The sequence below is a fragment of the Pollicipes pollicipes genome, unplaced genomic scaffold (assembly GCF_011947565.3).
Source record: "Pollicipes pollicipes isolate AB1234 unplaced genomic scaffold, Ppol_2.1 Scaffold_4295;HRSCAF=5057_pilon_pilon_pilon, whole genome shotgun sequence".
NCBI classification, from domain to species: domain Eukaryota; kingdom Metazoa; phylum Arthropoda; class Thecostraca; order Pollicipedomorpha; family Pollicipedidae; genus Pollicipes; species Pollicipes pollicipes.
This window is the reverse complement of record NW_023596461.1, coordinates 8,319,696-8,345,104: the sequence shown is the minus strand read 5'-3', so window position 1 is coordinate 8,345,104 and position 25,409 is coordinate 8,319,696. Positions and strand designations below refer to the sequence as shown.

Sequence of the window (25,409 nt, the reverse complement as noted above, 5' to 3'; positions counted from 1 at the left end):
CATCCTCACCATGCAGCACCACAGACTAACGTCAGCTTTTAGGATTATTGGATGCGCTCCGGATGGTACAGGCCCTGGGAGGCCGATTTGAGGTGTGCTGGCGATAGCAGTAACTCCACACTGAACACGTTCCCGTAAACGAATCACTACGAAGGCTTTATTCAATAGAAGGGGCCAGAACCCCGAGCTTCACCCACATAGTCAAGAGCGCATCCCACGGCCTTACAACGCGGAGCATGGAGTAACACATGCCGCCCTCGCGGCTCCGCACGAGGCACCAGCAGCCCGAGCTCGGCCCCGCCACTGCCTCCGCCTGCGGGCCGTCCGGCGTGCACAAGAGGTAAAAACAGGCCCGGCGACCAACGACCGCCGGCGCCGAGATCGGCTTGTGCTCATCCCCGACTGGTCCCACACGCCACCGTCCCACAAACACCGCTCGAAAACGCTGTGTAGCCGGCGCCCGGAGCGGGGCGCGGTCAGATGCGACGCGTCCGCTTGGGGAGCGACGTGCCGGCCGGGCTGCCCGCCTTGCCCATGCTGTCGCGCGCCGCCCGCTTCGGAGCGCGCCGCACCTGGTCTCCGGCGTCGCCTTTCCGCTTCTCCCGCGTGGCGCCGGCCCCTGCCGCCACACGAGCTGAAGTGAGGGCGGAGAAGGCTTGGTGGGACGGTTCCCAAGTGCAGATGTGGGCGGTGGAGGTTCCCGAGTTAGCACGTGGAGAGTTGTGGAATCGTACTGCCTCTCATGACACTTTGATGTTCATCAAATGTTATGTCTGTCTCTTGCAATTTGTCTGTAAAGCTTTGTGCCAAAGGGGCCAATGGGGGAGTCGTGTAGTACAATATGGTCCACGAGCGCCTAATTATCACCCCCCCCCCCCCCCATTGTAACTTTGACTCTGTCGGAGAATCGCGTTTTAAAAAGCGACGCCTGTATGGAAGGTAATGGTAATATGGTCGGGGGGGGGCAAAACAATGCCTATGTTCAAATTAACCAGTCTCGCTTTACAAAGGCTGAGGACAGTCTGGCACAGCGTGGCGGATTTGTTGGAGCTGCCTCGATACATTTGTAAGCAATGCGTGCTCATCTTCACGCAATGCCTGCTTATGTACATCAAGGATACTTGTCACAGCTGCACCTGCACCTCATTTGCCGCGTCCAGACCGAACCCTGCCACTAGGAACAATAATTTAGCGAACCGTACGCAGGAACACACGCGAGTGCATTGCCATAGCGCCTCGCTAGCGCACATAACCAGGTCATGTCACGGCTCGAGCGCCAGGCAGTACCAACTGCGTCAGCTGCGGCGAGGCAGGCGGGCGCCGCTCCTGACTCACCCCTGTCCTCCTTGGTCTTGGGTCGTCTGCCGTCGTCGCGGGTCCTCTCGTCGTCGCGCTGCTCTCCGCCGCGCAGCTTCTCCTGCATCAGGCTGTCGAATTCGTCGGCAGGGAGGCCGAACTCCGACTGCTTGTTCGGGAACGGCAGATTCTCCAGCTCGTCCTGGCCGCAGACCCAAGCTCGGTCACACGCACCATCAGATGTCGCTGCGTGCTGCTGGTGCTCGACGGCCACGAAACGTCAGTCATAAGTCATTGCAATGGATGGTGAACCCTGAACCGTGGCATACACACCAGAGCAGTCATGTCATATAGCTGGTTCAGCCGATCCCAAATGACCGCAGCAGGCACGTCTTGTCGCACTCGCGAGCAGAACCGCTCCAGTATCATCAGCATCTGGAAATGTTTGTTGACCCCTGGAGACAAACATCACCAACATTGGTTAATGGGTACCAGCATCACGCTGGCATTCTTGTGTAAATGTACAGTGGTAACAAGAAGTAAAAACTAATTTTGTAATAGGTGTTATGAACAAGTGGAGAAAAATGCATTCATGTATTAATAATGCACACATGTAAAAAATGTTCACAGAATACATGAGCCACATACAGCAGGTCTCTCAACTCCACTGCAAATAATGTATCCTAAGGCAAAATAGCTACAAGGTTGCAAAGTGAACTAATTATTGACATACACTGCCTCTTTTGACAGGATCAGAATATGATAGAATCCAGAAAAAGCACTCAAGACAGTATGTACCATCAAACACCAAAACAATTATCTAAGAACTAGCTATAGATAATTACCAACAGGTTTGTAGCCAGTCATTGCATCAAACAGGTGAATTTCGTTTTCCACGCTCCATGTGATTGACTGAGCAGAAGACTGTGGCCCCCTGTCAGCTGTCATGGCTGCATCCCATGAAGTTGGCTCCACACTACTGAGGGGGCACATGTTGACAATCAACAGCTGTGCAGCATGAACATGATGCACAAACACCAAATCAATTCACCATGGAAAGGTATGTGGCCTAAGAAACAGGGCACCAGTCACTGACTGTTCTGAGTAATCAGCATCCCAGCCTTGGCACTCTTCCTGTGTTGATGGATGGAGAGCTCCTCAGGCTTTCTGGGCACAGTTTATCAGCTGAGTCTTACAGCTTGCCTCTTCCTGACCATACTTCTGACCCATAACATTAAGATTGTGGGAACCATGTGCAGCAAATAATAGCAGCTCCCCAGGTGGCAGTAAGGGACATGAAAAATTTCAAGTTTTTTTACAATATGCACCCCAGGTGGCAGTAAAGGGACATGAAAAATCTTCAAGTTTTACAATATGCATAGACAGTTTAGCATTTACAACTGGGTTGAAAGCATTAAGTGTAATGGTTATCCATTAACCATGTGACAGGCATGGAGGAAGGGGTCCTGACAGCCATCACATCACACACTGCACTGACACAACACTGCATGCCATAACTTTTGTTCCTTAACAAGTAAGGTGGGGTGTTCTGTGAAGATCAAGTTTAGTAATGAGGCACTTCCTAGACAGCAACTTCATAAACATGTGTGATATGTATCCTGAATGCTTAACATGGGAGAAGTGTGCAAAGGACGCCATGGTTCCCAAGATAACTGTTAACAGGATGTAGAGTTTCAAGGTTCACATACAATCAAAATTCATTAAGAAAGAGCTGCATGAGCAGCAATTGGCAATGGAATTAGATTACATGCTACAATGTGCCTGCTGCCTTTCACTGAAGCCCACCAAGCAGCAGATGATGCTACAGCTTAGTAGATAATTTGTCTGTGGCCCCTGATAGACCAGGATGGACAAAATACTGAACATGCTGAGCATGTCTATTGCATTGACAGAGTTGCATACAAAAAATCAACAATGTATCCCCTTGCACATTTGAGTGCTCTGAGTTTGGCCAACCACACCACAAACTTCAGTAGATGAAGAGCTACTGCCTGACAGAATTAGAAAATAATGATAATTGCATGCAAACACAACACAATAAGGGCTGTAGGCAAAACTAATTAGGCCACAATTGAAGGGAATCTTTCATCTTTGAAAATAATAAAGCAAATATCAGATATAATGAAGCAAGCTCACTTCTGAAAGGTTGTATACTTTTGAAAAGAAAAGATTGCTTTTGACAACACAATTTGTCTGTTTAGGAAATATGCCTCTCGATACATCATTGCTTAATTATGTCATTGTACTTGTCCTGTCATTCAGGAGCCAACTGGCAGCTGTTATGCTGTTACATCTGAAAATCATGATCAATGCAAGATATGAAGAACTCTACAATATTTTTCAGCATTGTGTATGGAATGACAGGATTTAAATGATGCCATTATTGTGAATGTTTTCTATGTGCCTTGCACATCACTGATTGAAAGCCAACTGACAGCTCTTAGTTATATTGTAACATCTGAAAATTGTGTTCATGAATGTAAGATATGAATACCTAGATGATAATATTTTTCTCAGCATGGCTTATGGAATGACAATATGGCTATTTCTATTCAAAACCCCATAGAAATATACAACATTCACTTAAGACATGTGCTGATGATGACATTAATAAAAGTATTGATGGCAGTTTTTGGTTATTTATGTGTTACACTCATTAAAAGCATACATGCTATAGTTGTATCACAATGACACCATTTATCACGTACAGTGGGCGGGTCTTGCACACTGACTGTCACACAGGTTAGTTGAACCTGTTGTTAGCTAGCGTTATATAAGGACAGGATGTGTTACATTAGGCAAACTATGGGTTTTGCATGGGTGGCTGATAAATTTGTTTAAGCAGCAACATCCGTTGGCATACAGACGTGAAAGCTAGATAACTTTTCCATGAAATGTTTTCAGGGTTTTGGGGGCATGCCTGGAATTGGCTCCACAACATCGCAATTCCCTGAAACATGACCATTGGCTCCCTAACAGCTGAAATTGTGCAGACAACATGGTAAAGCAAATCACTCTGATCGCCAATATAAAAAAACCTTAACTTTTCAGTGTAGCGTATGTTTCACAGTCTGGCAACAAGGGGGCCCAGCTACTGGTGACCGCTGGCTACATTTCCTAAACCCACCATTGCAATAAACATAGGTTAACTCAGCATGGCTGACCTTCGTGAACTACCTCATCTAGCCTTGCAACAGAAGGTCACGACGATAATATGGAACAAAAGGTGCAAAAATCCTTGGCTTAGTCTCTCCACCTCTCACGTATGCGCACATAAACATAATACACCTACCCCTGAGACCAGCCCTACTCTACGGAAGTTGGATTTCGGGCAGCATGAGAACCGCGGGCTAGCACGTAAACAAAACAAAAATGCTGCGCTGTGTCTGTCGTAAAGTTGAGATACCAAACACTACCATATCCCAATTTTTTCTTATATTTTTTTCTTCCTCTTTCACCATATTTTTTTTGGAGATTTTCGTTGCGTTTTTCCTGGGTCCTGACAGAAACACAGTTCTAATAAGGGATATTTTTTATTTTGGACCTGTTTTTATGCAGCAATGGAGCTTTTTTGCGTTGTATTGCAAAACAACGACTATTTAGGGAAGTACCTGGCAGTGGGGAAATTTATTTGATCAAGGAGAGAAAACATTTCCTTTCATGGGTTCTAATGCATGCTAATGATTCGATTACGCTAATCAAAGCTTTAGGCGAGTTTGCTCGTGAGGGGCATTGCCCGTCCGCGGGGTGCAGTCTTGTTAAAAAACATCTGTAACTCCAGGATACTTTTTCGGTATGCCCTATATCAATGACGTCCGGGCAGGTTGCAGCTTTGCAGGCCTGCCCTCTGGTCTGTGCTGGTGGGGTCTCACTTCTGGTACCCATTTGAGCCCCAAGGTTGATTTGTACATTGAGGATAATTTATCAGCATGTGTTTGTGGTTTGCCTTTTCTGGTTGTGTTCTAGTTTATTTATGTGAGATGCCATCTTTCATGCTTCCATTGCCATATTTGGTTATGGTGCTCTCCATTTTAGGTTGGTTTTGAGGTCCTCTCTATTATTCTTTTTGGCTCAATCAACTGCAAAACTGATGATGTTTTCTTATCTGATGCAGTTTTGGCCTCCATAAAAAATGGGTTTGCGACTTGCAGAACAACATTGAACATTTGATTCACCTCAGACTTTGACCCAATGATTTCAAACTGAAAGCTTGGGTATGACCTTATATTTCCTACTTTCTAAGCTGTTGATTTTTTACTCCTGCTATGCTATGGTTGAAGCCACTTTTTCAGATTCAACTTCACATTTTAAAGATATGCAGATGCCAGCTTTAGCTTCAGATTCCCAGCTGCAGGTTTAAATTCCTCAGCTTTGGCTCCACCTTGAACTTTGGCTTAGATTTGACTTCGAAGCCAGGGGTTTAGCTTGATTACCATGCATTGAGCGACAGCTTTATAGTTCTTGTCGAAACTGGCAAGTTCCGCTTTCCTCTCATTGGATTGTGAACTTAACATTGGACTCTGAGTGCTCAAGCCAAACTTTCCAGAATAATTTGTGCAGGTCAATTATGATGATTTTAAAGGAGAATGGTATAGAGCATAAGATATTAACAGCAATATATGCCTTTAACTAAGTGATATTAAGTTGGCATAATGTCTTTCATGTTGCATTGCCTTGTGCTGTGGTATATAGAAGTTCCAGGGCAGTTTGGCAACCATCCAAGTTTCAATGTCAACCATTTTGCAGTGGACTGCCAACTATCCACTGTGTCTGAATCTTAGAAGACACATCACAGCATTTAGTGCATGCTAGGGGATGTGCTATAAGCAAATACCCATGCCCAGGTACCCAAATAACTTAAGGATAGGTCCTTACCAATCCTGGTTCTGAAACCCATTGGCACAGTTTGTCAACAGATGTTCTTAGCCTGCCCCACATCCTGGACCTGTCAAGTACATATGACATATGTGTTTGGTGTTTTCTCACAGGTGCAGATGCAAAGCTGCATGTGTGACATGACTCTGATCTTTCAGGCCAAAAATTGCCCAAGAAAAAGGTCATTCTTAGTACAGTCAGCCTGTAGTGTTGGGTGACACAGTGTGATGAGGACTCAAAAACCCAATCTACTGGGTGGTAATTTGCTATCAAGATATTGCAAATGAATGTGTGGGATAGCTGGAAGGTGTTTGACTTGAACAGCCTGTTATATAGCAGTAATGAACACATTCCACTCAGTGGGGAGATGTGATTGATAACAATGTAGATTGGCAACAAGCATTTTGCTATGTGATAGTGTGTCCTTGAAAGTCTGCATCAAGGAGTGAAAGCTTTTCCTGGTTTTCATGCCAGAAGTCCATGCTCAGAATGATGCATATCATGAAGGAAAGCATGCAATATTCTTGCTGATATTTCATTACTACACTGACCACAAGAGCACTCCACCCAGCCACGTCATGGATTTACTGCCAATGCTCGAAAACAGCATCTGGCATGCTTTCACCAGTCTGGGACAGTGATCAGCATGGAAACGTGACCAAGTCAAGGCTGAAGGTGCTGACACAGAACCTGGGCACGCTGCTGGACCTCGCCGACCAGAAGGTGGAGGCAGGCATCAGCGAGTTTCGCAGCACGCCGACGCTGACGTTCGAGCACTACAAGTACTACTTGACACACGAGGTGTTCTCGCGGCTGCCGGCCGACCTGACGCCGGACCAGCTGCGCGTCTACCACGAGGCCGTCGAGGACACGTGCTGGGTGTTGTACCGCCCCGACGGCCATGAAGCGCGACATGCCCACGCTGCCCGAGGAATGCGTGCGCCAGCTGTTCCGCGTCTTTTGCTGTCTTGGTGAGCTCATGTCCGACCCCGACCTGGCCGTGCAGGTGGTCATGAACGCCGGGGAGGTCGACTTCGTGGCCAGCAAGTTTGTGCAGGCGCTGGGTCGCGTTTGGGACTCGGCCGATTTCCAGCAGCTGGCCGAGATCATCCACCACTTTAAGTTCACCATCTTCCTCGCCTTCCTGGAGACACGTTACACGCAGGACATGGAGACGGAGGCGTTGCGCGAGGCCATCGACGACGTTTACGACGTGGTCGTCGAGGACGTGGTGAAGAAGGGCCCGCTGCAGCGGCGCGCCGACTGCGTACGCGGCTTCCGGCCGCTTTGGTGCGTGCTGACGCCGCGCGACCTGCGCTGCTACCGGCGGCGCGACGACGCGCGGCCGCAGCTGCGGCTGCCGCTCAGTCCGCAGACCCAGGTGGTCAACCTGATCGAGCAGAGCGGCGTGCGGCCCAACCGGTTCTCCGTGTCGGCTGACGGCGCTGCGCTGGAGCTGGCCGCGCCCGACTACAAGACCAAGTTCCAGTGGCTGTCGGCGCTGGAGACGGCCGTCTCGTTCTCGGGCTCGCCTCAGGGTTGCCAGCGGCACCTGGCGGCGGCGCGTCGCGCCGAGTGGCACCAGACGGAGGCGCGCCAACACGAGGACGACCGGCGCCGCCTCAGCCAGATCAACATCATGGACAGCACCAAGGCCGAGCTGGAGGCCGAGCGGCTGCGCGCGCCGCCGCTGAGGCGCAGGCGGCCGAGCTGGAGCTGCAGAAGGCCGAGGAGGAGCGCAAGCTGGCCGAACTGGAGGAAACTCGCCTGGAGTTGGAGCGGCTGCTGCAGGAGGAGAAGCAGGCCAAGCGCGACGAGGAGCTGGTGCGCAGCGCGCAGAGTCGCGTGCTCCGCCAGGAGTGGGAGAAGCGCGAGGACCTGGAGCGGCTGCAGGCTGAGCTGACGGCGCTGCTGGACGAGGAGCGCCAGAAGCGCGAGGCGTTCGAGGTGCTGCAGAAAAGCAAGCAGCGCCAGCTGGAAGAGGCGCAGCTGCGCCTGCGAGAGGTCGAGGAGGGTCGTGTCAAGCTCGACCGAGAGCTCAAGGCGGCCCGTTGCAAGCTGATCACGGCCGAGCGCACCAAGGGCCAGGTGGAGTCAAAGCTGCGCGTGCGCGAGCGCGAGGTGTCACTGCGCCAGTCGGCGGTGCCGCCGGGCGAGGCCGGCCGGCTGCCGCTGCGCTCGGCCAGCTTCCGCGACCCGCGCGAGTTCGCGCGTCTCGCGCCCAGCAGCAGCTTCCCGCGCCGAGCTGAACAACAACACACGCGGCCGGGGCGCGCGCGCCGCCACCGCGCTCGTCTCGCCGCTCGAGGCGGCCGCCTGCGAGGAGCTGTCGGCGGGCGCCGCCGAGAGGCCGCCGCCCGCTGCTGGCCCCAGCTCGCCCTAGGTCACGTCTGGCGGGGTTGTCACGCCGACGGTCGCGTCGGTGTGGCGGCTGGCTTCGCGGACGTGGCCTGAGCCGGGTCAGACGCTGGGCGCTCGGTGCACTACCGATCCGCTGCAGGTTCGCTGTGGAGGTATGTGAGCCGCTTTGATTGTTGGAAAGGCTTACTAACTGAAGTAATTGATGCGATTCAAAGCAGTGTTACGTAGCGCTGTGGTAAACGGTGTTTAGTCGGTGTCACAATATGACCGGTATCTATGGCCTAAATCTGACAGCTGGAGGCGTATTTGCCCCTTGTATTTATCGTCGATATGGTGCTTCGTAGAGACTGCAGGCTGCAAATGTGCCATAACCAAAGGTGGACCGATGCTTCCATTTCGGCGTGAGCACTAAGGTAGCTAATCATGCAATTCGTCGGGTGTTCCAGGTGCATTAGGGCGTAGCCAAGTCCTGCGAAATGCATGCCACCATGTCATGTCATGTCAATTTTTTGTTTGTATGGCCCGTACGTTTTCGGCGACTTAAAGCATCAAAATTTCCCGTAAGATTAAACCCAGGCATCATGTCTTCCATGACTGTGAATGGAGTATGTATTTCTTGGAATCAGTCGTTACATGTGTCCCCAGATATCTAGAAACTTGCAAGCTGGGGTCTTGTGAGGTGAGGGTGGGATGCGCGTGATTTGGCGGGTTGTCCATGCAAAACTGCCAGGCTACCGGTGATGCCTTTCCCAAACGTCTGGCTTGCTGCTCCCCATCTCTTGCCCACTTCCGTGCTTTCGCACGTCTGGGAGCGGAGCGGTCGACTTGTAGAATACAATGAGAAATTAATATTTTGGTGAAGCCTGGCTTTTGTGCTCCACGTGATAAGCACTTCTCATTCCAGCCCGCGAAGCGATGCTTGGTGCTGTTTGCTTCCATCCTGTGTTTATGCTGTGATGGCATTGGTGGAGCTAGTGACAGTTAACCGAGAGAATACGAGTATTCCATGCGAACATGTGATTTCCATTAGTTCTGAAATGCATCGTCTGGTGTCGCATCGTGCGCACGCAGTTAATTGCTGCTCGTGCAATGGTGCCCTGTAGCAGACGAACTGTGTTTGGTAGTCGTTCAGGAAGAACATGACGCTGTTAATCAGTCGCAGCACGGGGCTCAACTCTTGCTGATGGACAGTGTGCCGGTCCGTTATGTGCTGCCGCCATGGTGTTCGCTGTCTACATGCCGATGTCTTCCAGCAGCAGCAGGCTGCCGCCAATCGCAATGCGACCTTTCGTTGTGCGTGTCGCTGTGCGCAGCCGCCGTAACCTTATTAACTTGTGGCCAGAAGCTGCTGGTATTTTGGACTTGTGTCTTTGCTAGCCCGGAGTGAGCGGAGTGCTCCTTTGGTGGGCCAGGCGTAGGTCGAGTATGATATTCCCGCGGTCACTCCGTCCAAGCACCATTTGGGTCGTCTTCCGGCCATTTGGCCGATTGTGGAAACGGCTTGTAATATCAGGTCGAATGTGCGAATCCAAGCGCCGTTTTGGTCGCGTCCAGTCATGGAGGCATTTCTGGGACGATGTGTTGTGATGCGTATTTGACTGACTTCGTGCGGTCAGTAGTGCATTAACATTGTGCAAGTCTTTGGTGGAGTTGCCTTAACACTTGCCTTATTGGCGGACCTACAAGATATTTTGTATGATGCGTGATGTTGATCCATTTGATGCGTCGTCTGGAGCTCCACTGTGCTTGAAGGGGCAGAGTCTTTTGAAGAAATGTTCCGTTCTGCGAAGAAACGGTCACATGTTTTGTACTGAGCACCTCCCGCACTTCCCACGCGAAATTGGCCGTCTCTGACATCATTGTGGGTGATTCAGCTGTATCGGCGCTCCAAATAAATTGACGCAGTTGTGCTGTGTGTCCTGTTGGAACTTATAAACCCACATGGCAGCTTACGTCACACGACAGCAGGCAGCTACTGCTCTGCACCGTGAGGTTGCTATTTGAGACGATGCAGATAGCTGTCGCGGTTTTGGAATATTTGTAGGCCTGCGTTGATCGACGCGGAGCACAAACCACTAATCGGGACAATAGGTGTGCATAACCTCGGAGGGCGGGGACAGCCAGAATTTGCGATGGTGCGTCGGAGTGGGGAGGGGGGGGGGGCTAATTTTTACGAGAGAGTTCCAGCCCCACTGGCAGTACCTACATGCCCCACCTACCGTGCCTACCAGTCCCACCTGCGTGCCGCGAACGGACTAACAGATCCCACAAACCCTGATCAGTATTCTGCATAGGCGTACTCACTTCCCGTGTCGATTAAATACTAATGAATTGGCTGAGTGTGCGCTCGCCCTGCTCAAACCCCTGCCCTTGCTAGGTTGTGGCCAGAAGCTGCTGGTGGTTTGGACTTGTGTTTTTGCTAGCTCACAATGAGCGGAGTGTTTTCTCCCTTACTGGATCAGGCGAAGGTGCAAACATGGCCCGTCATTCAAATAGGAAGCACCCAAGATCCAATGTAGAGGGCTCCGAACGAACAAGTGTGCCAAACGCTATCAGATAAGACGCCCGACAGGAGCGTAAGGCCCTAAGCAAGTGACAGATTTGAGAGGACTTATGATCATATCGTGTGTCGATAGGTTAACCGAGATCAACGCGAAGGGTCTTTGAGCAACCGAGAATACCATGGCAGGTTAATATTTAGCGCCCCCATCTCTAGCGTTTAGTATTTCGGGCGAATGGAATGAGTCCGTGGAGGGCTCCTGATTGACGAGAGTGCCCCGGCACGCAACAGGAAAGGCTCCAGCAGCAGCGCAGGGCCCTCATATCAAATGCAAAGAAATCAAGGGCAACGTAGAAGGCTTCTTAACGATCGGATTGGCCATAAAGCGGACATATAGGGCCCCTGGAAACAGTGTAGGGCACATGGAGAGCTGGATGAGCCTTACAACATCCTAATCACCACCCTCTCAAACAGTAAAGAGTAATTTCTGTCTACTTGTTGGCCCTTCACTTTCGCTGACGACTGTTCTCGGTCGCCTGGAAGCTCAAAGACCGTCCCATTTTGTTGCGCGTTGGGTAAAAAACCGCGTCTGTTCAGCCGGCTATGGGTGATAAAAGAGGACATATAAGCGGACGGGTTCGACCCTCGGGGCCCAAGAGGGGCGGCATGGCCCCGTGGCCCCCCTCTGGGTCCGTCCATTGTGTCAAAAAAGACCTCGAGCTGGTCAGGGGAATATTTGCCCACCAAGGGCGGGGACGAGAGCCCGAGTGACAGAGGGCCTCTTGCTTGGTCGGAGCCGTCTGACAATGGACTGTAACATGAGGGTTTTGAGGATTGTCACATAAAAGCAGTGGCAATTTGTTCACAAACAAAATTGTTCACAAAAAGCAGTTTGAGCCTGCGCACTCGCAGTCTAGGAAGTAAGGGCGCGATAGCCTGGGTTTCAGTTTCCGTAAAACCGAACGGCGTTGCCACTTCAAGTAACACCTGGCGGCTGGTGCGTTGTGCGCGAGAGTGGCCGTCGTGGAACAATGCTTTAGAATGCCTGAAAAAAATAACTCGTTTCGTTCAAGGATTAGGCTTGGTGTATCTTTTTCCAGCCTTGAGGCTGTCCTCTGGGGAGACTGACAGCTACAGCAACACAATAAGATCCTACTTCTACTCCTCCAATTATACCTCCAAATCCAGCACCACGTCGCAGTGTGGTTAAGGTCAATCCATTCAATTAATCAATTGATCAATCTAAGAATCGCACGGGTGAAATATACGTCCGGCTATCTTTTAAATGTACGGTTTGATGTACTAAAGCGTCGAAGTTTACTTCTTTCAAATGCATCATCAGTTTCGTCCAACCGTAGGCCAATGTTCAATAAGAACTGCGGAGCCGACGCTGTGCGGCCTATGGAGACTGCAACATCGATCATCATCGAGGTATTTGTAGCTAAGATTTGCGAGCGCACATGCCCAAATTTGGCAAATTTGTATCGCTGATCAATTCAGGCTGCTGTTGAAGGCTAATGTTGAAAATATCCAGACAAGCACGATAAATAAAAGTCTCTTCCCAAAAAATCACCAAATATGGTCCATTTGTCAATAAGAGCGTATTTTTCTCTGGTACTTTTCATTTCTACCTTCTATACCTGGAGCAAAAGCCGGAAGCCACCGCGAAATCAATTCTTTCCAAATTTCATGCTTAGTCAACTCCAGAAATCATGCGTTAAACGACCTCATTAAATACATCACTGGCGTTTGTCATTGTACAATGGCTGAGTGGAATCTTTCTAAGCCGACAGAACTCAGAGGCTCTGTCAGAATCTTTATCTGGGTTGTGCAGAGATATTACGGACCCCGCTAATGCACGTCGAAATGGGCTAACAATTTGCACTCACATGGCCGAACCGTGTTGGTCTGAAAATGCTCCACATTGAGTCTGAATTGATAACCGATGGACATTGTAGGGCACAGTTTTGAAGCATGAGTTCTCGCCAATCTTAGCAAATAAAACCTCGGTGCCTCGCGTTGCAACATCCATAGGCCGCGCAGCGTCGGTCCTGCGGCTAATGTTACGCCTGTGGCAAACGGTTGAACGGAAATGATGACGCCTTTTAAATCAGTACGTTTTAGCGGTTAAGGACATCAAACCGTACATTTAAAAGGTGGCCTGTTGTATTTCACCCGTTCGTTTTTTATTTCAATAAACTGAACGGATTTATTTGCTTTTACAGCACCGCGGAGTAGTGCTGGAATCTGATGGTACAACTGGAGGAGTGCAGGTAGAATCTCTACTTGTGTTGCTGAAGCTGTTAATCTCCCCAGAGGACAACCTCAAAGCTGGAAAACAAATACGCTCAGCCTAATCTTTGAACGAACGAGTTATTTTTCAGGCATTTGAGAGCATTGTTCCACGCCGGTTCCTCCCGCGGGCGCCGCACCGGCCGCCTGGTGTTACTTGAAGCGCCAACGCTGTTCGGTTTTACGGAGACTGAAACCCAGGCTATCGCTGCCCTTGCTTCCGAGATTGCGGGTGCGCAGGCCAAAACATGTTGATAAATTGATTCAATAGTCGATTCAGCAAAAGAATAGATGTTGTCAGGTAAACATGGTCTGGTCTGGTTCGTTTTTTTAAGTTATTGCTACCCACTCTATTCAGTACTAATCAGGCCCCTTATTTCTTTTCCGGAAAGGAGCCCGCTTGACAAAACACCAGCGGATGCACATTGCTGTACCCGGTCAAGCGTTGCAGGGCCATTCAGCCCCACCACAGGATGTTTTACAATTGTCATTATTGTGACACGGGACGGGGTCCCCCGGCCGATCCGGAGGCTCTTAGAGGTATACATCATATCACATTGGTTCCCTCCCTGACGCGGAAGACCTCCCGACCCGCACAGAACGCAGTTGATACTAGATCGACGCAGGGACCCCTATTGACGCAACAACAATTCTGATCGCCGCGGATTGGCCAATAATTGGCGCGTGGACTCCAGTTCGGCTTAAAGGGTCCGTGCTGGAATTGGGATGGAACCTGCAACGGCCGGTACTGGGCCCTGATTATTATAGGATAATTCCATTGTTTCAACACGAGCAATCATCATAATTTTCATGTTTCCATTCATTGACAGTGGGCCCCGACAACGTAAGAGGTCCTCTGTAATTCGGGGTCTCGTCCGCGTCCCTGTTCATCAAATCCTTCCCTGAACGGCTCGAGGCCCCTTGTTGACACAGGTCAGCTTGTTAGACACTATGGGTCCCTGCACGATACAGAAGCCCCGCATTGTTGCAGGGGTCCCGACCAATATAAATCGCGGGCCTGGCCGTGTCCCTGTTCGGGAAATGGGCCCCCTGGGCTCAGACCGACACGGTCTGCGCTTTGTTCTGACTGTTAGTGATTGGTGACCTCTAGGCCGAAGCAGAAGAATGCTCTGTCTCGGGGGTCCTTAATCAGTGCAAGAGGCACTCTTACTACAATGGGTCCTCAAAGGCTCAGACGGACATGGAGCCGACTGTTGCTCCGTGTCGAGGCTTTGTATAAGAGGGATAAATAGCCCTAATAAGAGGACCATAAAAGAGACCCTCCCACTGAGATTTCAGGTTACGACACTACAGGCGGGATAGGGCTGGGCCTGAGTCCAATTGGGCCCTTGATCTTCGGTCCCGAGGGGTCCTCCGGCCCCTCTTCGGGCGTCCTCAAACAAAGCCCGTGATCGACCAGCGACACGAGCCGAAACATGAACCCTGTTAAGTACTGCGGGCCCCTGACCGACACAGGGGCCCCAACCACTGTTTCAGGGACCCAGATCAATGCAAATCGTGGCCCCCGGGTTTGCTCCTGCTTGGGAAATGGGTCCCCAGGTGCAGACTGACAGGAAGCCGCGCAGGGGGACCTCTGACTGACATTTCAGGTCACCAACCTACGAGCCGCGATTACTGATGTGACACACAGCTTTCGGCCCTTAGGCCCTCCCAGAGCCTTTGGTAGTCGGTTCCGTTGGGTCCGGGCCCCTCTCCGGGCCTCATCGATTAGTACTCTTGGTCGGCTCGGGGCCCCTTGTGAGCAAAGGATCCTCTGTTAAGCGCTGCAGGCACCTGGCAGATACAGGGGCGCCGACCAGCGTAAACCACTGGCCCCAGCTTTGCAGCTGATTGGAAATGGGCCCTCAGTCCCACACTGATACGGAGCGGACTGTGCGGCGCTGATGGTGCCTGACCGATATGTTGCCCCACATCGACTCAGGGTATCCCTAATCGGCGCAGATGGCCATCTGACTGTCATTTGAGGGTCCGTCCCTGAAGTCTGGGAACCCTGAATAAAACTACGACCAGCCCCTCGTTCCCTTAGACCCTTCATTGGAGCCCTTGACTGTAGAATGGGCCCTCAGGCCCATGCTACCACGGAACCGAATGTGCGTTACTGGTGGTGCCTGACCAACATAAAGGCCGTTATCGACCCAGGGGTCCCTGATCAGCGCGTAGGGCCCTCTGGGATTGGAGTGCCTGGCCCTGCGGGCCAGGGCCCCTGAATACGACCTCTGGCCGGCATTTCGTCCCTTCGGACCCTTAATCGTAGGTCCCGAGGGGCCCGATGGGCCCTTCGGAATCTATGAGGAGTCGGCATGTGTCCCCTGTGCCCCCCCCCCCCCTCTGCTTACGCTACTGGCTCCTGCTGACGCCCTTGTGAAGGCAATGTCCACAAAAAATAATTATAAGAAATTGCAGCCAGCAAAGTCAAGAGCATGGGAATCAGTAGCATGTGCAACAACTGCTTCCGAATTTCGCTTACCCGCGCTCATGAGGCCCGCAAAGGGAGAAACTAGAAACACAAAATGAAACAGATTTCAATGCTGTTTGAATTACTGGTTTTGTGTGGTTTGCACGCGTGGCTTCGGTTTCAAGCCCCTGTTAAGCGAAGCTTGTTGCGTATACCCTGAACTCACCCACCAGCTGTGCTGTCCAGTTCCATGGACGACTGTCTCCACCCTTCGCTGGGAAGGACTCGCAAGGGTTTCACTTGCCAGACAACGCTGCGACAGAGCCGCTCCGGACTTCGGATGACTACTACCGGCCAGGGGCCTGCTGGCATGCCATGCCGGCTCGGTCAAGCAACGCGCTCGCACTGGGACTCGTGTCCAGTGCCGCCGAATAAGGAGTCCGGCATCTCCCTCTCAGACCGCGGGTGCGGCAAAATGGCAAAATGGTGGCCCATGTCCTGGCGGAATTAGCGTTGGGGTACACCAGGTCGATCGATCTGGACTAAGCCTTCATTTGCATTTGTAAACAAAGACCCGAACAAAAGGACAGTTGGCGGATGCCAGATTTGCTCACCATTCTGTGAAGCATTTCAACTGTGAAGCATTGTAGCGTTTAATCATGTGTAGGTTCTCGTTGAAATTTTTAAGACGAGCTCATTCTTGGCCTATGCAAAAGGCACCTAGCAGACGGGTCCTCAAATTATATACACATATATATACATATATATATATATATATATATATATATATATATATATACACATATGTATACTCTCACGGAGAAGGCTGGATCGTCCATCAGCTTGCTTGACCGCACTCTTATCTCCCACCGGAGAACGCGCTTTTGAAAAATGATTTGGGGATACCGGCCTACGACAGCAGTAAAAAGTCTCTTTAGGTCACTCTTTCCCCGCATCGCTAGTCAAAATTTAAATCAGAAATTGTCACCCCTCCCCGAAACCCTCGAAGCGGACTCCTCCGGGAGCCTGCCCCACTCGGCCTCAAAGCGTCGGGGCTGTCGTAGTGATCAGAGCGCACCACATCCCGACATCTGGGCCGAGCGTGCGGCGTCGCGAGCCTTCGAGGGGCGGGACGTCCGGCGCCAGCGGTGACTCAGCCGCGCGTGGCGCTTGGCCCTGGCCGGAGGGAGCCCCGGAGCAGCAGACAGATGCCGGCATTACCGCGCATTGCAGCGGCCCTCTGTCGCACAGGCTCCACCGGCAGTTGAGACCATCATTTGTGTCGGTGACCAGTATGTATTGTCTATATAGTCGACACAGCGCCGATGCGCCTATCTTCAAACATAATGCTTCTTCTGTATAAGCTAATAGCCTTCACGGTAAATGCTCAATAGTACACGAAAGTGACTATGACGACGGACAGCGCCAAGAGCACTACACACGGCGCCTTTGATACGTCTTACGTCTTAGGTTACATTACGAAGCATAAACAAAATTGCATGAAGTACAATGACAGCTTTGATCGCCACATCCACTGCGCATGGCTGTGAAACACCGAGCCGCTCGGACCGGATATATATATATCCTTACAAAGCCGCGGCAAGCGAGTGGTTCGGCCCAATCAATATTGCTGTAACGTATACCAGCATACGCCTCCAGGAAGGCACTGGCCATTGCCTGACCCCTTGGCTACGTTCACACTCTACGCCAGAGAGGAAATACACATGGTTGAGAGCAGCGCAAATTATTTAACCGGCATGGGATGTGCACGGCGGAAAATGCTGACTCAAGCTGATGAGGTGCGTTGGGCACGAGACATGATCACACTGTTTCTTGGAAAATAATTAACAAAGTTGACCAGAAAATACAAACAAGGCGCGACTAAGTACAACCATCATTTAATGAGCCCCGTAGCGCCGTTCTTCCTGTAGCGACATTGACATAATAACGCTGTAGAGGCGAACCTACGAAATGGAAGTCGATATATGTTATTTTAACGGCATCTTGCGACGAAAACGTCAGAATGAGGGAATGGTTCAGCGAGTGGGCGTGCACTATAAGCTCTAACTTAATCGGCATCGTACGCACTCGCACAAAACAATGAACGGATTCGTACAAGCACACGAACATTCCTCAGTGGGCACAATAAAGCCGTCCTCTGTTCAAAGAACTACCACCTGTGACCTCTGGGTTTAAAACAGGCAAAAGAAATAGGATTCGACGTTTTAAATGTTACGGGAACACGACGAACTCCAGTCACAGGTATTGCGCCATCCGAATGCCCGCTCTAGTCTAGACAATAAGGTACAACATATCGACCACAGCGGGTAAGTGGTAAGCAGGTCAAGATCCGAAAGTCGGCAAACACTAACGATGTGTTTTCTCGTCGCTTAGATCCTTTAGGTGCATCTACCTGTCCCAAGGACATTCTGAGCAAAGAAAGGAACGAACGACATCGGCTCGGCCCGAGAGGCTTAACATCCGCAGGCCCAGGCGCACAGGAGAGCCACGCACTGCTTACTTGACAGTCACCTTCACGAAGGCCCCATCATTGGGCACGATCACGCATTACCTAACAACTACGTCAGCGAAAGACATGTCACCAACCGCACGCACTTCCCAGTCCGCCACCGACGCCGGACACAAAACAAGCGGGCCTTTTCCAGCCCAGACCCGTCCGCCCTTAATCGCAGCTGACGGGCGCCCACACGCTGCCCTTCTGCCGACGCCCTGGTCATCCATCCCAATCGCAATGCATCGCGATGCTTCACTGTGGCCTCGCACTGACCGTCGTGTCGCAGCTGACTAGCTGAGCGTGCCCGGCGCCCAGCGCTAAGCGGAAACATAGCACACGCGTTTCGCCCCCGACGGAAGCGAAGCCTCTCGCGCAAGCCATCACGACACCAGAGACCTGGGGCGTACAAGGCGGGGCCCGCTGCAGCAGCCGGGTCCCGGCCGCTCCCCGCCGGCGGTGGCAGCGCGCTGGACGGCGGCGCGCGCCGCGTTCGCGCGGGTAACGCCGCAGCGCACTACCTCCGCCGGCTGAGCAGGAGCGCGCCGCCGCAGAGCAGCAGCAGCGGCGCGAAGCCGGCGGCGCGCGCCGGCGGCCCGGCAGCGGACGTGCTTCGCCGACACGGCAGCGGCCCCTCGAAGGCCCGCAGCAGGCTGTCGACCACGTTGGACGGCGTCGGATCGTCGCAAAGCCGGAGGGCGTCGGCGGCGCAGTCGTGCGCCACGAACATGCGGTGGCAAAAAGCGGGTGTGAAGCCGCGCGTCGTGCTGTCCAGCACGTCCGGCGCCGTCGACGCCGTCAGATTGTGTTTCTCCAGACACTGAGTCAAGCTGTCGCGCACCTGTTGCGACGACATACACTCCTGACCCTTCTCCCCCAGGAAGATGGCAATCCGCTCGCCGTCGTTGAAGCAGAGGAAGTCGACCGCCTCGCGCAGGCCGGCCATCAGCGTGGCGGAGTAGTTCTTGGCGCGCTCCGTCTCGTTCAGGCAGCGCTCCAGCTCGACGAGCGGCCGCTCAATGCAGTCCAAGATGCGTGGCGGCAGGTCGCGGCAGCGGCTCGAGAACAGCACGTCCAGCTCGCCGTTCTCCATGTGCCGCGAAATGTCCTGGACGATTTCGTCGACGTCGACGTTGTCCTTGACGCATTGCGCAGCGCGGTCGCGCCGCTCGGTCACGAAGTGCTCCGGGTCGGCGATGCCCTGCGCCCGGCACTGGCTGTAGAAGCCGTCGCGGGCCCGCTCCAGGCTGTCCCGCACGTCGTCGGGCATGGCACCGGCGGCGGCAACGTCCGAAGGCAGCTGCAGGCTGCCGCCGCCCGGTGAGATGGTGTCGGCCGCCGCCTCCCCGGCCAGCAGCGCAGCCAGCAGCACCGCCGCGACGATGGCGTGGGCCGACATTGGGAAGATCCAGACGTCTGCGCACGAGCGTGGCGGATTGTTATGCGAGCATTCCTTGCACTTTCCAGCTATGTGCTGGGATGATAACTTTGGATGCAAGGCAGACTGACTGCCAGGTCATGACGAGGTCATTATGTGTTCGGAGTTCTGAGTGAAAGAGCTGCAAGATAAAGGCATGGGATCGACAGTGCTGAATATCTTTCTTTGACACACTGCAGATATCATTTATAAATATTGTTGTGCTTTCTTTGGAGCAGCATATGTAATCTCAACAATGGGCAGTCTCCACTGCAAAATACAGCAATGTTTGGGAAGGTTTGACAACAACATTCTATCCAACCCAAAACCTTTCCCATATGTGATCATACTGTTATGTCTATGACTTGCTTTAATATATGCCACTTTATATGATAGGGCAATATCTTGAACTTACTTTCTTGAACTGATGACCATGAACTTACTTTCCATAAATAGCATGAGCTAGCAATGCTTTTTAACAAGCACATCTCTTTTACAAATGTGCTTGGTGAGCATGCTAGCAGTCAGCATGTAAGCACTTCGTTAGTACTTCTCATTTATTGCTGAATGAAAATATGGTGCTGGCAAACCCACAACATATGGAGGCAAATAACTTCCTTGCTTACCTAAGGAAGTGATGAAATTGTTCAGTGTGTGTATGTGTGAATGAATGGGGCATCACAACATACTCAGCTACTGAGGCTACATGACATCCCTGCCTGTCACCCTGGCAGGAATAAATGAAAAAACTGCATAACTGAATCTCACTGAACAATTATATGCTACTTGCAACTACCAAAACAAATGGTGAGAAAATATCAACAGCACAGAACACAAACAAACTGTACAATTTCACATGCAATGCACATAGTAGAGTGAGATACCTGGAAACAAAAGCACACATAATAGAAAAAACTGTTTTAGCAAACTATGCTATAGCAGTCAGTTAAACATTTCCATCAGACCATCACAGGTGCACCTAATTAGCACCAGATGAATCAATGGTTCACTTAATAGCACCAGATGGCTTGATGTGTTAAGAGAAACATTTTGATAAAATAATATAAAATATTTATCTTTCCAACTACAACTGTGTTGTATTTTCTATGATCCTGATATATAATTCATTTCTGGTGCTGTTTGTCATAAAGGAGTAGGCTTAAAAGAACATGAAAATTGAACTGACTGCTTGCAGGTATGGAAACCCTTCTTCAAGTCCTTTTGGCACCCAACCCCATTATGGTTCATTACCAACAAGACTGAAAAACATTGTGCCAAACATTTCACATGCCAGGCAAAACACAACATTTCCAGGAAAAATCTAAACATATGTATGCCATCAATCTGAGCATTCAAATCTCAAGTTAGTTTGCAGTCCCTTCCAATTTCATCAGAGGCTAGTCTGCAAACATCTGTCCACTGTGGCTAAAAATTGGATGTTTTTTGTTTGATTTCCTGAATTTGCATGTGTTCATGGACCTCAGAGTGTGCTTACACCAAACTTGGCCACACTAAATTGTACTGAATGTTCGAAAAGTTTTATTTGGAAACATTGGCTGGCATTTCCTGTTGAATTACCAGAAGCAACATCACAATTGCTTGAGACATTGGCTCTATATGGACTGAGATTGGCAGTGACTGCACCAAAACCTTTCTGTTGCCAAGGTGTTGCTCCAGAACCATACTATGTTTACCATGAGCTGCATTGTTTGCAGTCCGGTTATACAGAGCCAATTTCAAAAGACTATCATGTTGCAAAGGTAATTTCAGGCAGCAATACTGCAAAAAGCATCTTGTACATTCCAAAGTCATTCAATAATTCGGTGCAATTCAATCTAGCCTGAGTTTGACACTCTGTACGTCTCCTGCATATCTGGCCGCAAGAAGTGAGACCAGTGGACGATATATTTAAGGCAGGTCCGATCCTGTCTCGCATGGGACAACAAACTTCTTTCGTCGGGGGCAGGGGCCGGTGATTTCAGCATGGACGAATGTCGACCTATCGACTTACGAATAGACGACAAATATCTCAGATCCCGGACAAATACGCAGAACCAGCCGACGACTCCCACCGGCACCGTCAACCACTGGTCACAAACTTTGGGGATGCAATCAAGGTCGCTATAAAGACGGTAAAGCCTGTCCGGCTGGTTCTCGCATCATCCTTGCTTAACATTAGCATGACGCCATTGAGTCAAGGCTTCGATGCGATGTGGGCCGCTGGGATGCCGGATGCAATGCTTGTGACGTTCGAAATTGCTAAAGATTTTGTTAGAACCAGTTCTGAGGACGCAGACAAAGAGGCAACCGGGATGAAACAGTGCTGAGATGAGGCTGATCTCGAGAAAACGGATGTGTGTTCACGGCACATTCAGGTGTGCGAACCAGTTTCCGAGTGATTGCCAGTGCACCGCCCCTTTCCCAGCTGCAACCTGAGCTCTGGAAGTCCATCGCCCAAGGCGGCTCCGTGGACTCAGAAGTGATACGAGAATTGAAGAAATCTTTAAAAATTCTTCACTGCTCAAAATGCCACTAAAATAATACAAAATAGCATTGGACGATATAATACTGGAAAGCTGAAGTGGCACGAACCAGATTTCATAAAGTGTTATCATGCTCCATCATTTGCGGCTACTGCTAGCGTTACCACGGGAGCGCCAGAAATGATTGGGACTGTTGACAGGGGTGGTGTTACGTTGCATTACAGCAAGACGGCGTGTGGCGCGGAGGGCTGCGGCTCGGACCAGTAGCGCAATGATGGCACTTCCCCCGGAGATGATCCCATCGCAAGCCTTGGCGGGTCCCACCAGCTCCACCCCGTTCCCGATGTCACCCGTTAAATGGCCACTGCCCGTTCCTCCGATCGCCATTCAGGAGATCTATGACGACGAACAGGAGGACACGCCACCGAGCTCGCAGGGGTCTTTGCGGACGCAATACCGACTGCATTGACGCGGCACAAGTGTTACGAGGCCCATGTCAGTTCAGTAACTCGCGATCACCACCCAGCTCCTCACCTCGCCACAAAATAAAAGCCATGAAAGCGGTTTATTACAAATTACTGGCTAAACAGCACACGGTTAACCGCCGTCAGCACAGTCGTGGGACGGGAAATGGGGAACGCTGGACTGAGTCGGGCAGCCTGCCAGGGCGGCGGCCGCTGCAGCGCATCCAAGCGAGAGCGCCTGCAGGATCTGCTCCGTACGGTCATCTATCACGTCGCACGTGCTGCGGGGAGTGCTCTCAGTGCGCCAGACTGGCGAGCACTGGCAGCTCGGCGCGAACCGGATCGAGCGACTCCGTTATCGCTTCCGGGGCGGTGGGTGGACGCTCCATGAGCAGATCGATCTGTCGGAGAGGACCAAGGGGAGAGTAAACATATCGATCAGAAGTACGGGACGGTCTGGTGACCCCAGGATGTTATGATTGGCCCGGTAGAGAAGAGGGGGAGGGAAAATCTTTTGAGATAGCGTTGATGATGCATCAGGAATCGGTGACCGAAAACAACGCATGATCGGGATCGGTGCAAACTTTATCATTTTCCGTGTCAATAAACATTATTGGCCTACTTAACTCTGATCATTTATTATTTCAGTTTCGCCAAGAACTGAGGAGTGTTGTCGAATGCGGGCTATTCGACATCGTATGATTCGAAATGGGATTAAAAATGAGGACCGAATTGCTTTACACTAACCACGGCGATCGAGCCCGCCCGGTGCGATCAAGAGTGCCAGAGCAGGTTGACAGTTGGGCCCCCCGATAAGAGTGTGCCGCCCTCCATTGAAAAAGCGAGTACCCAAGACCCAGTGTGGATGACTCCCGAACGACTGAGTAGTCCTGAGTAGGTGAACAATTGGAGGCCCCTGACACGAGCGTCGGGCCCTCCGTAAGTGACAGGAAATCAGAAGGCCCTTCGACCAATGTGGGGGGCCCATTATATCCAGCATATCTAGCATATTGCGAATGCGTCGGAACGTTAACCGAGACCAGTGTGAGGGACCCCTCAGAAACCAAAGTACTCTGGCAGGTTAACACATGGGTCCACGGTTATAGCATGTATCTCATTTTGGGCGAAGGGAACAAACCGTTGAGGACCTCTGATCGATAAGAGTGCCCCAGCATACTGGCTGCTAGGGCCCCTACAACAGCGTAGGGCTCCCGAGCGAATGTGAGCAAATCAATGGCAATGTGGAAGGCATCTTAGCGATTGGCTTGATCCTGCAAGTGGGCGTGTAGTGCCCCCGGCAATAGCAAAGGGACTCTGGACAACTTAATAAACCCTACGATGTCCCCAATTACCATTACCTCAATCAGGAAATAATTATTTTTGTCTGCTTGTGGATCTGTACCTCTCATTTACGACTGGCCTTGGTCGCCTGGAGGTCCAAAGATGTTAAATTTTGTCGCACTTTGTGATGCGAAAAGTTAATTTGCAAAAAGTGCGTCCGTTCGGGCTGGCCATGGGACCCTTCGGAGCCCATGTGGACCACTTCGTGGCTCAAGGGGAGCCATGGTCCCGCGGCTTTCCTCTGGATTCACCACTGGGTGCACGCAGCCCAGGATTGCGTTTGCAACGTCGAATCATGTGGGCCCTCGCTCCAGGCCCACCGGTTTTGTTCTGCACTGGCCACCGGTCTGTCATGTAAAAACCGCAGCAGGGCCTCGCGCGTACCTCGCTCCGGCGAGGTGGGGACCGCGCTTGGCACGGCGCCTCCGCGACTCTCACTGGGCGGGAGGACGGTCCCCTGTGTGGCGTCGTTCGATCGTTCGCGTCGTGATATTAGCAGCTGCACGCGTGACCCACGCAGGGTCTCGCGCGTTGGCCGGAACTAAAGCGGTATGCGATGTGCCGCTGCGCGTCCCGGCCTGGCAGTACCGAAGCCGACGCGCGTGGCTGAATCTTGATCCTCGTTTCACATGAATGAGACACGGAGGCATCACACTGCTAATACAATATATTGCTTAGTTCAGCACCGATGTCTGTCATTGCACCGATTGCACAAACTCAACAACGGTACAATTACACTTCATCCCTGTCCACTACTCTAGATTTGCTTTTTATTAACCAGCACATCCTAAGTGTTCGTCAAATATGTTCGCGCATACGTTGAAAATCGAAAGCCATTCGCGGTATTGGCAATCATTGAACGACGACGTTTGACAAATACAGGCCTCACTATTGGTGACGTCTTTGAGCAAGCATATGAAAACTTTAAAAAGTATAGGACGTACATGCCGCAGTGTAAAACCTTTGGACGGTGCAAAATGAACCATTTCACATTCAGAAGCTTACGTCAATAACAATAACACCACGCAGCAACTGACTAATCCAGTAGGGGAGCCATCAAAACCCCCATGGTCGTAGCATTTAATATTCATGTCATCCAAAATAACAGCATTCCGCATTCATAACATCCAAAATGCGTGCAATTTCGTACACATTGGCGGAGTCCAAGGCATCGAAACTCGCAATGTCCAAATTCGTAACGTCCAATGTTCATATCATTCAGCCCTGTGGCTAGATGACACAAGAACCAAATTTCTTTCGAATCTTGCCGCTAGAAAGCACAACAAAACCATATTTATCTTGTTTGCAAGCCAAGCCCAGCGTTCAACCCAACGTTTAACACATGATCACGTGATAAATACAGTGTAACATGGCTAGCACAAATCACCTAAGGCGTTTGATGGCTGGCGGCATTACCGTACCACGGGGAGC

The 25,409-nt window shown here is 51.2% G+C and overlaps 2 protein-coding genes and 1 pseudogene across 3 annotated transcripts; 1 reads left to right on the top strand and 2 right to left on the bottom strand.

The window, feature by feature from the left end:
* Positions 1-428: 428 nt before the first annotated feature.
* On the bottom strand, positions 429-4,667 carry LOC119096873 (MRG/MORF4L-binding protein). Of its 2 annotated transcripts, none has more exons than XM_037219857.1 (5): positions 4,610-4,667; positions 2,142-2,275; positions 1,630-1,751; positions 1,336-1,498; positions 429-619 (listed from the first exon to the last, which is right to left on the bottom strand). In XM_037219857.1, the coding sequence occupies exons 2-5, from the start codon at positions 2,242-2,244 to the stop codon at positions 477-479; spliced, it is 531 nt and encodes a 176-aa protein (XP_037075752.1). In that variant the 5' UTR covers positions 2,245-2,275; positions 4,610-4,667; the 3' UTR covers positions 429-476. The 2 variants fall into 2 exon arrangements, with proteins under 2 accessions (XP_037075752.1, XP_037075753.1); XM_037219858.1 differs by lacking the exon at positions 4,610-4,667 and adding an exon at positions 4,482-4,563.
* Positions 4,668-6,822: 2,155 nt separating this feature from the next.
* Positions 6,823-8,646, top strand: LOC119096647 (differentially expressed in FDCP 6 homolog; annotated as a pseudogene).
* An 8,268-nt stretch (positions 8,647-16,914) lies between these two features.
* LOC119096646 (27 kDa hemolymph glycoprotein-like) lies at positions 16,915-19,543 on the bottom strand. The gene is made up of 2 exons (XM_037219546.1): positions 18,895-19,543; positions 16,915-16,937 (listed from the first exon to the last, which is right to left on the bottom strand). The coding sequence occupies exons 1-2, from the start codon at positions 19,541-19,543 to the stop codon at positions 16,915-16,917; spliced, it is 672 nt and encodes a 223-aa protein (XP_037075441.1).
* Between the last annotated feature and the right edge of the window lie 5,866 nt (positions 19,544-25,409).

Excerpts from the sequence above, each read along its gene's own strand:
- LOC119096873 (XM_037219857.1), bottom strand. The coding sequence starts at position 2,244 with ATGACAGCTGACAGGGGGCCACAGTCTTCTGCTCAGTCAATCACATGG. Across the intron at positions 1,752-2,141 it reads GACTGGCTACAAACCTGTTG|GGGTCAACAAACATTTCCAG; the intron begins GTAATTATCTAT and ends GTTTGTCTCCAG. Across the intron at positions 1,499-1,629 it reads TATATGACATGACTGCTCTG|GACGAGCTGGAGAATCTGCC; the intron begins GTGTGTATGCCA and ends GTCTGCGGCCAG.
- LOC119096646 (XM_037219546.1), bottom strand. The coding sequence starts at position 19,543 with ATGCCCGACGACGTGCGGGACAGCCTGGAGCGGGCCCGCGACGGCTTC. Across the intron at positions 16,938-18,894 it reads CTTCGAGGGGCCGCTGCCGT|GGCCAAGCGCCACGCGCGGC; the intron begins GTCGGCGAAGCA and ends CCCTCCGGCCAG.